General features: G+C 46.8%; 1 protein-coding gene across 3 annotated transcripts; it reads right to left on the bottom strand.

Annotated features, from left to right (window-relative positions):
* Nucleotides 1-10: 10 nt before the first annotated feature.
* Nucleotides 11-14,184, bottom strand: GGA2 (golgi associated, gamma adaptin ear containing, ARF binding protein 2). 3 transcript variants are annotated; one of them, XM_056336821.1, is made up of 17 exons: nt 13,980-14,145; nt 13,225-13,309; nt 12,291-12,366; nt 11,672-11,770; nt 9,750-9,873; nt 8,417-8,520; nt 7,867-7,947; nt 6,907-7,044; nt 5,695-5,776; nt 4,624-4,743; nt 4,204-4,368; nt 3,897-3,952; nt 3,458-3,609; nt 2,473-2,642; nt 1,861-2,030; nt 1,328-1,438; nt 13-714 (listed from the first exon to the last, which is right to left on the bottom strand). In XM_056336821.1, the coding sequence occupies exons 1-17, from the start codon at nt 14,011-14,013 to the stop codon at nt 604-606; spliced, it is 1,878 nt and encodes a 625-aa protein (XP_056192796.1). In that variant the 5' UTR covers nt 14,014-14,145; the 3' UTR covers nt 13-603. The 3 variants fall into 3 exon arrangements, with proteins under 3 accessions (XP_056192798.1, XP_056192796.1, XP_056192797.1); XM_056336822.1 differs by having other exon boundaries at nt 12,291-12,442; nt 13,980-14,012; XM_056336823.1 differs by lacking the exons at nt 11,672-11,770; nt 12,291-12,366; nt 13,225-13,309 and having other exon boundaries at nt 11-714; nt 13,980-14,184.
* Between the last annotated feature and the right edge of the window lie 40 nt (nt 14,185-14,224).

Genomic DNA, 14,224 nt, shown 5'->3' with positions numbered 1-14,224 from the left:
GACACTCGGCGGTTTTTTCTCCCAGACTGGTCCCCAGGCATGCCTGCTATTTACTGCCTTCACTCTGTTTTGTACCTTTTCCTATAAACCACATCTACCAGATGAGCCCGGCTCTCACCATTCCTCACATTTCTGCCTGCCCATTGGCACACAGGCATCAGCAAAAACAGGGTCGGTAGGTTCCTGGAACAGATCCTCACCTGCCTCCAAGCAGTCTGCCACAAGGGCTGATGGTTGTTACAGATTCGCTTGCTTGCTTTCTTTTTTTTTTTTTTTTTTAATTCAAAAAGAAAAAGTAATGGGGAAGAGAGAAAAGTGGCCCAGAAAGCAGAAAGAGGTGTATAGAACAAGCACCAAGCCTTCCAGGCAGCAGGGCTCTACAGCAGCCTCCTGCAAAGCAGGCTCAGCTACAGAGAAAGGCTGTGGCAGAAGCAGCCAGTTTACATTCCTCCTGCCAGACACCTGCTCAGAAACCAAAAGGAAGGAGATGGCAGATCCCAAGGAAGGGAGCTGTTAACGGAGTCCAGGCCGGCATTGCTGGCACACAGTCATCCCCCCCCGGCACAGCTAAGGCAACATGGCAATGTCCAAGCCTGCTGAACTTCAGCTCCTGCCCCAGAGCTCTGCTTCTGGGAAGCCTGTCACCTCTCCCACCTCAGCGAAGGGCTGCACACCTTGCACGAATGCTAGTTTGTATCTCAGTCGGATGGGATCCTGTGAGAGAAAGGAACAGAGAGAGGCCTGTCACAGTTGCAGGTTCCTGGGCTCCTTCAGCCTCACCCCTCACAGCCTTGGTGCAGTGAATGACCCTCTGAAAGGGGAGCGTAACACTTCAGCCACACGGAAGCTCTGCACAGAACAAGACCTGGATCTTTATAAGATACGTAGGGAATGACTGGGAGACCTGTGCAAGCCACCCAAGGGCACACGTGGCAATCCAGGCCCAGCCAGCCTTCTCAGTCTTCGGTGTCATCATTATTCACCAGTGCAACAGAACTGCCTCCTGTTGCTCGTGGCTTGGGTGGCCTTGCGTTCCACCACCTGCAAACATCTGCACAGGTGTGTGTGCTCACAAACAGGCCATCCCTGCAGGTAGACTGAAGCAGAACTGTGCAGGCCCCTGCAATAACCTCCCATTCAATCCTTCAGATTATAGCTCTGGAAACCTGTTTCGTGGGAAAAATGTCTTCCCAGCACAGCCCAGACTGCTCTGTCTCTCCCCTGCACCTCCCCACTAACAATACTCTCCCCATCTTTCATACAAACACCCCACCCACTACAGTGATATTCCGAGTGCTCATCCAGCAGAGTCTGTCGCCACACACACCTTGTGCGGATTGGCGAGCAGCAGGACCTGAGATACCACCGCAGGGGGGAGAAGGGGGCTGAAGGCAGGCAGCTCAGAACCGGACGCTGGCTGTAACTTTATTTTCATGGTCTGAAAGAGAAAACAAAAGGAATAATTTCTGGTCCATGCTGAAAAAGGGCTGGGAGTATTACCAAGCTACAGAGCTGGTTAAAGATATGTCAGCCAGATTTTGTCATTTGATGAAAAGCGTGCCTTTCCACAGCCCGCATCTAAAGGCAGATATTCCTAAATAAACATAAACAGGCAGAACAAGTCTCCCACCCAGAAGGCTAACGCAGCACGTCTGGAGCCCTGTCTAGTTGTTGCAAGACCAGGGATATACTCTGTGAAACAGGCACTGGCACCACCACACAACCAGGTTCACTGTTCAGAGAAAGTGAGCCATGCAATTTCCAATGAGCAAGGCAAATCCTAAGCAAGTAATGGTGAACCTTCTCCTCAGGACATTTCCGAGTAGTCCCACTCTCTGTTACTCGTCACAGGCTTCTCACCTTTGGGACTGCAGCCTGGAACACTATGTCCTTAACTGGTTGAGCTGATGTGCTCAGCATGGAAAGAACCAGCACCAGCACATCTGGTCGGCCAGGAGCCGGGTCTCTGGAGAAGTGGAGCATAGCTTTGAAACCATTCCTGTCATACACAGTAAGCGGACAGATGCTGCCTGCCGGAGACAAAAGGAGAATCAGAAACAACGCCTGGATTCCCCTCCCTTCTGAGGGCAGAACAGCAAAGACAGGATCAAGAACAGCAAAAGGGAAACACCCATACAAACTTTTACTTCCTTCAGCAAACTCACAGACCAAGCAGCATACAGCACCTGCCTGTGATCTACACTTCGCCTCTAAGGCAGAGAAAGGAATCTGAATGTCTAAATTGGAGATTTAGCAGCTTAGTAGGGAGGACAAGGACATTTCCATGGTACGATCCCTAGCACTTGCTCAAATTCTCAGATACATTAAGTCCTTTGTAGAACAGTCACTACTTTTCTCCAGCTGACCCACAAAGCATGAAGCTACTTTGGCTTGCTCCCCTGCAAAAATCACAGAAGAGTTCTAGCGAGCCTTAGGTAAGCAGAGCTGGGGCACAGAAATCATTGCACTTACTCGGTGTAATTGAAATTAAAGGGACAAAAAGGTTTTCTAGAGAAGCATCATAAGAAGCTGGATGCAAAGAGGCAGCAGGCTTCAGCTCGTAGCCTAAACTGGAGAATGAAGTATCTGCCATTGAGCTATTTGGAAGATCTGGAAAGGGCAATTTCATTGGCGATAAATCCCTGGAAAGAAAAGCATGTAGAAAGCTTATATCAACTGGGGTGACTACACGGTATATACACCTTCTGCTGTGTCAATTTGTATTCCAAATCCCTTATCCCTTTTAGGTATAAAGAAAGCACAAGCTTACACTCTCTGAGTTCTTGAGAAATTGGAAAACTGTCCCTATCTTACATGGAAGAAGGTGCTGTTTGAGCATCCATTAAGGCAGACTTTGATTTTAGTTAAAAAGTGAAACAAAGTGAAACTTTGTTTCAGGGCTTTGGAAGTCTACTCTCCCTATGCAGACTCTCAGGAGCTCTAGTCAGTGAGATTAAAGTAAATTCCGTATCAAAGACAATGCAAGAAGCTGTGAATCTCCAGTAAAATTTCCTGGTTTGTATTATGGCAGACTGGATAAGTACATCGTAATGGTCACCCACTCTGAAGGTCTGTGGATAATTAATTTGGCTTATGAACTGTCAGGCTTCCGCTGAATGCCTGTGTCACAGCCAGAAGAAAGCTAGGGAAAGTAATTTTTGAGTCACAGGTTATTATAAAAAGAGCTGACTGTAAGGTTTTTGTTCCTTTTGCTCAAGATCACCTTGTTACCAAGCCACAGGATTTGTCTCTCAAAATTTCTGACCTTTGGAAGGTCCCAGTGTGCAATTACACAAAGTGCAATTAACAGAGGCATAACTGCTGCATAAGAGCCAATGGGTGGATGGGTAGCTTGCCATCACTAACCAGTTGTAGTTGAAAAGTTTCCCTAATCCTCATTGCTGTAAAACAGTATTCCTCATCTCCAAAGTCAGACTGCATTATGCAGTTTTCTTACAAAGATAATGTCTTGGTCCTGGATGGTAGAGAGTGCTGATCAACCAGGCCCTGAAATTCATTCTTCTCTGAACAGCTGTCTTCAGAGCTCTCCTGCAGTCCCCATGTTTGAACAGCACTTACGATTTCACCATATCCATTGTGTACAGCAGTCTGAAAAATAAGGCACTTCTGGTTCATGCTATAGAACAACAGGAAAAATCAGACCTGTTGCATTGAAAAGAACCTTGTTTTTAATAACACTACTTTAAATAGAAATAAATATGAGTGATCTGGTTGCAGACTGCAACTGAGAAATCCATTGCAGAGCAGGAGGATTCCAGTTTCCCCTTCAGAATAGAGTGGTGTAAAAAAAGGTTGCCAGAGAAAGCCACATCAAGAATCACGTCTGATTTTTGTCCTTTGTACCTTATAGACTGAAGTGTCTGAGGACCACTCACCTCTGCTAAGCCAAAATCGGGCAGTGGTTCCTGTCCAACAGGAGAGTTGCTGAGACCTAAGAAAGGTGTCAAAATACCACAGGTCAATTACAGAAAACAAGAGTTTTCCACAGGTTCCTCCTTTGTTGTCTTAACAGCAGTTTGACTACAGTCTAACATCATTAAAGAAAACTACATTCTTGAAAACTTGATGAAAAGAGTCTACCTTCTCTTAGGACCAACGTTAAAATCAAAGTTCTCCTATCTTTATTAAACACCACAAACCCTAGTAACAAGGACAGCACTGTACTGAATTGCATATACAAACCTAACGACTTAAACTCCTCATCAAGCAGACAAGTAGAGGTGCTGCCATGGTGGGAGGTAGCGGGTATGTTTGCAGAGTGGTCTGTAGGAGACTGGGATGTGGCCTCCAGTTCAGAGAAGTCAATCAGTGTGTAGCTCTTCATGCGTCTTGGGGTTGGCCGGCATGCTTTGGAAATAGCAGAAAGAGTTAAAGAGAAACTTTCTGAAAGGAACTGTATTTATGGGTACAGGCATGCCTGAAAGGACTCAGAAGCGAAGAACTTCAGGAACATTTTCTATCAACTACACATAGAAGAAAATGATGGTTACATAATGTTTTCCTGTGTTAGAGGATTTATTCTCCAAGAAGCACTTCCAAACTCCACTCCCACAGGACAGACGGAAGCAGAGCTGTTGTGGAATGCCGCGGGATGCTCTTTACCTGGTGCATCAGCAGAGCTGGTGGCTGAACCTCCTCCACCACCATTTTCATGGCTGGCTACAACCTGCCTGTAGTGTCCAAGCGCCTGGGTGAGCTTGTCATTGGCCTGCAGTATCTCAGCTGGAAAACAAGAGAAGAAACAAAATATTAATGTTTAACACGAGGGTCATTTCCACAGCACTCTCCAAAAGGCTCATGAGAAAGGGACATGCATCTAAGGACTTGCCTGGAGCAAAGCCTAGCGGGGCAATCTGCCCTAAGCTCCTGACTAGTTTTTCATTCCACTTTCTGAAAGGCAGCACTTTGCACACCCATATGCTGATTTCATGCCTCTCTCCCGTTTACCAAGATCACTTTGAAATCTGATCCTGTCTCTAAAGTACTTCTAGTTCCTGCCATCTCTTATGTACTTTGTTGTTCTCCGCAAGTTTTCCGAGTGTGCTTGAGTCTATAATCCAGCAATCCACAGTTGAAGAACCCTAACATGGATATGAAAGAAATGTTTGAGGCACAGCTGAGCTCTTACTGAGCTCTTGATGTTTAAGATGTCTGTTCAGCAAAACATCACTTCAGTCAGGTTTTCAAGGCATATGGACAAGACTGTGAAATGCAATCCCCTGGGAAGGGCTACATTTCATAACTGTGGAATTCAAAGATTCTGCTCATATGACCCTCCTTGGTATTATACTTACGAAATTAAAAAAATATCCCTTCTGTGTTTATAGACAGAGAGAACTTCGATCTCTGTGGAGAAAAGACCTCAAACCCCTTCAGTTCTCTGAACATCAGAACTCCAAAAACTCTGAAAACCAAGCTGGCTAGAAGAAACTGGATTCACTCTTTATCTTTGGGCTCCGAGTGCAAATTATTAATAGCTGCCTTGGAGAGGAGTGGGAGGAGACTTATGCCGCTTCCCATTGGCATGCTTTAAAGGTGGAAGTGGAAAGCTTTGCAGCAGAGTAGCAAGTGCCTAAGCATTCCCCTTCTCAGAAGAAGGGCATACCCCACTTGTCAAATTGAAGGCAGACAAACTTAACTGCAGAGAAATCCAAAGACAGTGTTGGCTCTTACCTAGAGCCTCATCGTCATCAACTGTCTCACTGGCAAGGCGAAAGAGCAGCGGCCTGAGCTTCTCACAGCGTTGAAACAGAGTCTATGGAAGGAAATGTTTCGCATCATTGCTCAGGAGATCCCAGACACTCCCACACTTTTCTGTCTCTGTCATCACTTGTAAGTGATGCTACCTCTAGAAAAGGAAGATGCACTTTCTGCCCAGGTCCAGACAAAGGGTATCAATGCTGCATGTTGCTGCACTCTTAAAAATTCACAGTGGCCTGCAAGTACAGCCACTGGAACAAGGAGGCTTTGTTGGTATCTCCTCAGCAATCCCATCCTCTCTATGCATACAGATGTAAAATAGATCAGTGTAAAAGTATTCAATTTAAAAGAAAAAGTATCCAGGCATGAACAGATTGATCACAGTACTCAGAAGAAAGTATTATGGCCATCCGTTGTAACTACTGTCAGACAACACAAAGCCACTTACGGCTCTTCTTGGTGTTTTAGGAAGTGAGCAGGCGTGGAGGCAGCTACTTTTCCAGTCTGAAAGTAGGGTCTCTTCCATCTACAGCAGCAGCCCTCCCACCAGCAGCTAGCTCCAAACTCAGCCGTCACACATAGCCACAGGAGAAGTTCTTACCTACAAAAACTCAGTTGTCTGATTTTTTTTCATTTGAGGTGGTAGGCATCCTAGTAGAGTTTCAGGTCTTTGGAGGCTGTAAAGCTATTCTGACAGCCCTATTAGTGACACCAAACATTTCCTCAATTCACTGATACTCATGAGCAGCAGCAGACCAGTGAACTCTGGGCAGAAAAAGGGGAAATCACAGAAACCATAGCACAAGCTGAAGAGCCCACAGCTTTGAGCTTCTCTGGTCAGATCTCATCACACCCACCTAACCATGCCTGGGCTGAAGGGGATTCCTACGCGTTACACCACTGTTGGAGGAAGAACCACTTCCCCATAAGATATCCCAAGAAAAGCAGCTAACCTGGACAGAAACTCAAACTGGCACAGCAGGAGAGAGTTCTGTTCCAACTTCCATTACACTGATGGGAGGGACTGCTATTCGTCAAACATGTCAGAAACATTTTCTGCCATGGTAATGCTGTTTCCTGGGCAGAAGCTGAGTGCACCATCCTGGCCTTTGAATCCTGTTGCCCTGGGCCCTCCCAGGCATAGCCAGACAAAAGAAGGTCTTACGTAGGAAAAAGAGCATTTACTTGTAGGGTCTCCTGGTCAGATTGGGATAATTCTTGTCTCTTGTAGTTTTCCAGTAACTCGTCCATATATTTAATATTCTCAGAAACCTCACTGATGGTGGTCACTCTTCTGGACACCTTATCTGACTTTTCTTGTTCCTTTGATGAAAAATTAGATATAAGTAGATGATGATTTGGCTAATACAACCAGTGCCCATGCTTGGCTGGGGCACTCTGGATCACACTTGTTGAGGAGTTGCTTCCTATTAATATCTCACTGCAGGTAGAAGAAGCACAAAGCAGTGCAGGTAAGGACACACCACAAAACAATTCCAGTATCAGTGCTGCACAGCACCTCCCTGCCAAGGGTGAGGACAGAATCCTCCTGCCCTTCTCAGGGCACCCTGGCCACTGTGCTGGTGCATACAGAATTCATTTCACGACAGGCATGAGTAAGACTTGAAAATTAGGAGTCGGGAGTTGGTGGCTTCTGCCGTGCAGAACACTCTCAAAATTAGTGCAGGGATTTCATTAAACGAGACCAAATCTCCTATTTATGCAGAGAAGTGGGGTGCTCTTTCAGATGGAAAATGAAAACAGACATCCCAGACATGCACACACATACTCCCTGCAGAAAAGAGACAGTTCTGTACAGAGGTGGCTTTTTTCCACCTGGGAACAGTTTGGTTTTGGAAACTTTCTATCACTTGTGTGGTACTACTGCCAGGATCCCACTAACATGGAAGTGTCCTGCCGTACAGGCTCCTGGATCTATACATTCCCTCTTCCTGGCAATGGCAAAGGAAACAAAACATCACAGTTCCACACTGTAACTTTGGAATAAGACATACTGAAAATAGTCCCTCCTCTGGGGCAGCATCATGATCAGGTACAGAGGCCCCCTGTCAGAAACTGAATTGCCAAGTCCCCTCCCACCTTCCCCATCTGCAAACACAGCTTCTGACCCAAGGAGCTCCCTACCTCTTTAATCATGCTCTTGATCAGACGGTTGGCAGCCTGCAGGTCTTCAGAGTGGCTACTTTTTAAAAGCCTTGCTAAGAGCTGTTGAGGGGAGAGCGTTGGGCACCAGTGAGCAGCAGTCTCCAGGCATTCTTACTACAGGCACACATCACATAAGACCAGATACTGAGAGACACCCACTGGCATAAAAGTTTCTATAATCCTGGAAGTATGTGGGCTCATGTCCCATAATCTAATGCAGATTATACTGCTGCCTCCTACAGCTACCTGCACACATTGGCTGTTTGGAAAGGAACTCTCTGGCCCTACAGAATTTCTGTAAGACCTGGAGAAATCCTCCCTTGGGAAAGTTTAATAGAAACTGATGTTTTTCTGAAAAAAACACCCCACTTTTTACTAAGCACAAATTTATGACAAAGCATCAAAGAATTCTCTAGCTGTTGTACAGCAAGAAGTATTAGCATTATTCTGAGGATACTCTGTCTGAAACAGCAAAAGCTCCCAAAATATGACTGAGCCTGTCTTCTCATCAGTACAAATCCAGGTTTACCTTGGATTTCTCTTCGTCTGTGTCAAAAATAGAATTCTGAGGTCTTGGAGAAGGGGGAGGTAAAATTCTGTCTTCTGGCAGTTTGGGGTCTTCTTTTACAATCCCTGGAATGGGTAAGAATATTTGTTCAGTGATGCCTGAGCTGTTAAAACACCAATGCTCAACAGAGGATTGGATTTTGCACCCATTTCATTCATCCCTCCCCATAACTTTACAGAGTGAGATGAGAAGCAAGGACTTGCCTTAGCAAAAACCCAGGCAAAAGACTTCCCTTTCTCCCTTGAATTAAGCACAGGCCAAATGAGATTTTCAGAGCAGAAAATAAAATTCAGATGTGCTGAGCTCTTCTGGGTGAACTGCTAAAATTCCCCCATAGTAAGAGTGCCGGGAGCACACCAGCGCTGACCTCCAAGCACATGGGATCGCCACAGTCCGGATGGCCATAAAACATTGGGCACCAAACACACGCAGCCGAGTGCCAAAGGAGCCCTTAACACCCACAGCGATTCCATGGGCATCTCCTCTCCTCCTGCCTCCCTAGCCAGCACTTAGAGCAGCAGCAACGGTGTAGGCATTGGATGGGCAGGGTCCCCAAGAGCTGCCTGGCAGGAGGGCACACAGCACCCCTGCACCCCTGCTCAGTACTTCACCAGTGCCAGTGCTGCAGCAACAGCCCAGCCTGCAGCAGCTGCTGTGCACAAGAAAGGCAGGGATGGCAAGGAAGCTTTCCACAGCAGGACTTGGGGGAAGGCTTGCAAAGCCATTTGATCCTCAAAGATGCAGGAAGCAAACCGGTGGGAAACATCTAAACAAACGCCCTAATTCCCCCAAATTTCCACAGAAAGTATTACGGTACTTCCCTAGTTAAACTCTGAAATTTATTACTTAGGATAACAAGATGGGATTGGACAAATTTCTAGATTACAATACCATTAAGGACTATTGAATATGATGCAATGGATGAAAAATCCAGCTCAGCATCTCTCTGAATGACCCCCCATAATTCTGGGAGAATATTCCAGGGTAAAGATCACTCTGAGTTTGCCCTGTACCTTTCCCCTGCGCAACAGTGGTCAGCACTGTGTGAACAGAGGCCACAAGGTTAGCCTGAGCTTTGACTCAATAAGGCTGTTCTCTGGTAAATCTCTTTAAACAGTGACACGCATCATTAAATACCCAAACAGCCTTCTAAGCATGGCCTTTGTTCTTTTACCCCTCACACACAACATTTTATAAAAAAAGCTTAGTCAGAAATTGAAAAGGACAGATATCTGTAGTCTGAAACCACGTGACTTGGAAGACTAAAAAGGAAACTGAAATAACAGAACTAAACCTTGTTTCTTCAGCATCTGATAAGCATCCCGGATTTTAACTTCCTGAGGAAACCAGACCGTCCAACTGAATATTACTTCTGTGACTCTTGACTTGACTTTTTCTGAAGACCAGGTTCCATAGTACTGAAAACAAACAAAAAATTAAAGACAAAAAGAGATTAAACCCAAGAATTAGTGCCAGATATGGCACATGGTTCTAGCCTCAAGTTTTCTGTGTGCAGAGACCAAGTGGCAAATGGATTCCTAACACTTTATTCACAGTGTTGCCAACTGTGTATTTTGTGGTATAGGAAATAGTGTGTATCGCTTTAAATACAAGGAATGCTATTAAGCATATGATAATTACATAAATAAAATGAAAGCATTTCAGAATTTCCCTGATCAGTTATTGAATCCAAAACCAAAACTATGCTCTTTTATTTTAGTGAAAACAGTTCTATGCTTGACTTTAAATACTTCCCTTAACCACCTGCAATGCAAATAGTGCCGCTGGCCTCAGCCAGACTCACACAAATGAAAACTGAACAAAACAAGAAAAAGTTACTCTCTTTTTTCAGCATCTGGATGTTTTCTTAGATTTTTCTCATTATTGCCTATAAGCATTCACTTTGGTGTATTATAAAAACATCGGGAAGAAGGGTAATAGCCACACACAAACCTCTGCTAGGCATTTTAAACTCGTTCAATGATATCTGTTCTGTCAAAACAGCAAACAAAACTCTCTGTAGTGATACATTCTTTAAAGTTTGTTGTTTCACTGAAATACCTTTACCAAGCCCAGGACTGAGAGAAGAGGTTTTGCTGTTTGGTTAAACATTTCTCTGAAATCAGCTTTTTGCACCTCTGCCATCGAGATGATGTAATGGAAAACGAAGCCTGTACAAACGGTAAATGTGCACAGGACCCACTAAAAAGGGAAATTGATTACTGAGCTGCTGAGAAGAGCAGTGAAGAGAGTCCCAGGCCCGTTATTTGATGCAGAGAGGAGCACGGCAGGGAGATCACAGCATCTCTGATAGAACAGGTCTCCATTTTTCATCACGAGAGGCACTGCCAGGGGACCCAATGCATCCACAGCTCACTTAGCTTCTCAAACTAAACTTCTAATTTCTGATTGCTGCTTCTCTTCTCAGGAGGCAGTGATTGCACTCAGAAGCAAAGTGCTCCACAGCAGGGAGCAGGAATATATCGAATATATTGATGGAATATATTGTGAGCCAGGGAAGCAGAGCTGCAGGAAGGGACTTTGCAGCTTCCATGTTAGCTACAGCTGATGCCTCCCAGCCTCCCCCTGACTCAGGGCTGTCACTGCCCAGGGACTGGGAGCCCTCTGCCCAGCTTTCAGGAGACCTTCAGTGGGACCCCAAAGCAGCTGCATGAATGCATGACCGTCAGGCGATGGCAGAGCAAGTGCGGCACAAGGGCCGCTGAAGGCCAGTCCCTGGCTGCTGCTACCTAAGCTGATGCTGCCCCACGAGCAGGACCCAAGCCCAGGCTAACTTCTGGCAGGAGGAAGCAAGGAGAGCAGCCCGAGCACAAAGAGTTTGAGGACAGAGCATAAGGAAACATGGGAGAGGCTCTAGGCAGCTCCTGGCAGCTCCGTCCTCTGCCACTTCCCCGATCGAAGTTCTGTAAATTCCTGAGAGGCAAAAGGGCCACAGGCTGAGTGGTCACAGAAACAACTTCAAGCTCCTCTAGAGTCCCTGACTGTCCCAGCAGAGCTGGGAGAAACCACAAGGAAATTCACAGAAAGAGCCCCTGCCTTACATTGTTTACAGGGGATTCACATCCACTCCTTATGCTTGGAGGCACAGAACAAATCCTGCTCTGCTTCTGTGTGAGATTAATTCTGTTTTCATATCCACCGCAAAATAAACAGTGTGTCCCACCTGCGATATCCAGTGTAACCATGACTACCTACCTTTGGGGAAAGCACTTTAATCAGCTCATTCAGAAATCTGAATTTTGCTATTTCATTGTGAAATCTTTCACCGCAGTTATTCACACAGGTCTCTAGCACCTGCAGAAAACAAAATGGTACCAAACAGAAACAGTGCACACAAGTCTTGGGGAATTTTTAAAAACTTTAACATTTTAAAAATTAAAAATTTTAAAAAATTAACACTAAATTTAAGAAATTTCTGGCACTGCACTCAGAAATGCAAGATACTGAGAAAGTTGGGCAGTAAGAACATGTACTTTTCTTTCATCCAACCTTCTTAAGCAGCATGTTTAAAGACTGTCTGCTCTATCCTACCCACCACTAGTAACTTTTGGACCACAGGTCAAACAGCACAAGCTGCAGACCACTGAAACACGTCAGCAGAGTGATCTGGGAAGGAACAACAGCCGTTACTCTTTCCGTTATACCCTGGCTTCTGTATTCCTTGTGCAACGGGAAGTTAAAAGGGAGAGACATCTAAGAGAAAAAGAAAGGGAGGGACATCTAAGAGAAAAAGAAAAGACAGACTGTCTCTATCCCTCAAACTCTATTTCCAAGCTACTGCTGCCTCTCTTTGCATGCAGATGAAAGCACTTACTGTGAGAGCATGAAGAGCTTCCATCTCCTGAGGTGACTGTATCTTATGTGCCAGCAGCCTCGGTGCAAGTGATGGGCTGGGGAGTAGCAGAAGCAAGTGCAAGTCAGACAACGCGCAAGCTCCCATGAAAAACAAATGCTGCTGATTATGCCCTGCAGAGAAGAGCAACTGCTGGATTCACAACCTGTACATGACAGGCACCCTTCCTTCAGCAGAGCACTGGCCTGGGACACACACACATGCACAAGGGGCGAGAGGTGAATCGAAGCAGCTTGTGTGACCCCAGTGCTGTCCTCCAGCTGTGTCCAGAGGCTGGGGACTCTCCCTGCGCCAGTGTCATGAGAGCAGGCTCTCTGGATTCGCAGGAGCTTTGATGCAAGCCCCAGACAGCCTGCCTGTGCACACATGCTGCTGGGGCAGATGGGTGCCAGACTACAAGCTCTGAACACACAGGCGTCTGCTCTAAAGAGATGATCAGTAAGCTTTGACAGGTCATTTGCTTGATTATTTCCTGCTCCTTCCCATAAAGCCGAGACTGTCAGCTGGAAGGTGGGGAAGTCCCAGCAGAGATCTCCCACCTCTGAAAGGAAAAGCCGAGGCTGAGCTCACTCAAGAGCTTCCCTGCAGCACCCCGCAGCAGGGTATCCTTGGCCAGACTCCCAAGAGGGCACAGCAGGCAGGACTTGCTGCCTCGTGGGTTGCAGCAATGGATGTTAGAGCCCATTCCTAGACATCAGCCTCCATGACGCTGGCATACACCTCTCTGCAACTTATTTACACTATCAGTAGCAGTAGAGCCCATAGAACACTCCCAGCTCTCTCCAGGCTCCCCACACTGCAGTTCACAGGTCCCATTCCCCCTGCAGCCATGGGAGCAGCTCAGAGCCAGACTCACAGCCCAGAGCGAGCACAAAGAGCTGTCTGTCTGCCTTACCCTTCTATGTTGGCGTTCACCTGGTCACAGAACTGCTGGATGCATTCCCAGTTTTCCTCGGGGACACTTGGGTCGGTGGCTTTATCTTACACAGGAAAAAAAAATAATGAAGAAAGAATAAACAGCCACAGTGTGAGAGGCATGCAAGCGAGTGGCACAGGGCAGGAAGCAGCTCAGACCTTGCACTGCTACCAACTGCTTTAGGGCTTTTTGTAAACAGGCAGAAATAGAAGACGCAGGATGAGCAGGAAACAGCTGTTACTAGAATCTGCCTAAAAATACAGTCCTTGAGCACACACTCTTAGAGAGTCAAAGTCAGGCACAAACTGAGGTGTTGAAGGCAGCAACAGCACGATATCGCTTTTAGCATAGAGCACAAGAAACTGTTAAAGAGCATTTACAGACAGCTCCCCCAGGACTGGACTGCAAACCTTGCCGTGCTGGAATACAGGCACGGTTTACCCTTCTGCAACAGGGCTGCACAAGGGCCCATCCCAAAGCTCTGCCTGCACGGCTGAATTGAGGAAACCAGTCTTTTTTGGCTTGATTCATTCCCCAGTCCAGTGTTCAAACAGCTTTGGCAGGACTGGGGCTGAGGATGGACAGGAGAGATGCAGCAGGCTAAGACAGCACCTATGAACATCACCCTAAAGGGGGTCTGTGGAGTAAATGGGCCCTTCCCCACAGTGCTGAAGCTGCTCCAGTGCCCACCCAGACAGGGCTGGGGGCCAGCCCCAGCTCCCAGCCCCACTCACTGAGCCACCGCTCCAGCTCCCCAGCGCCAGCCATGGACTCCTGCTCTGCTCCACCCCGCCGCTCGCAGGAAGCAGATCCACCCGCTGTAGCTCCTCGTGTGCCTCCACTCGCCCCGCAGGAAGCCCACACGAGTGTTTGTGGTGTGGAAGTGTACGCTGTGGGTGTGGGCTGGCTTGGTAAAACATCCCTCCCCGCCACCGCCCCTCTGGCTGCTCCTCCCCTCACTGGCGTGCAGAGCGAGCAC

The sequence above is a fragment of the Falco biarmicus genome, chromosome 4, assembly GCF_023638135.1.
Source record: "Falco biarmicus isolate bFalBia1 chromosome 4, bFalBia1.pri, whole genome shotgun sequence".
In the NCBI taxonomy this organism is placed as follows: Eukaryota; Metazoa; Chordata; class Aves; order Falconiformes; family Falconidae; genus Falco; species Falco biarmicus.
This window is presented reverse-complemented; position numbering and strand designations above follow the sequence as displayed.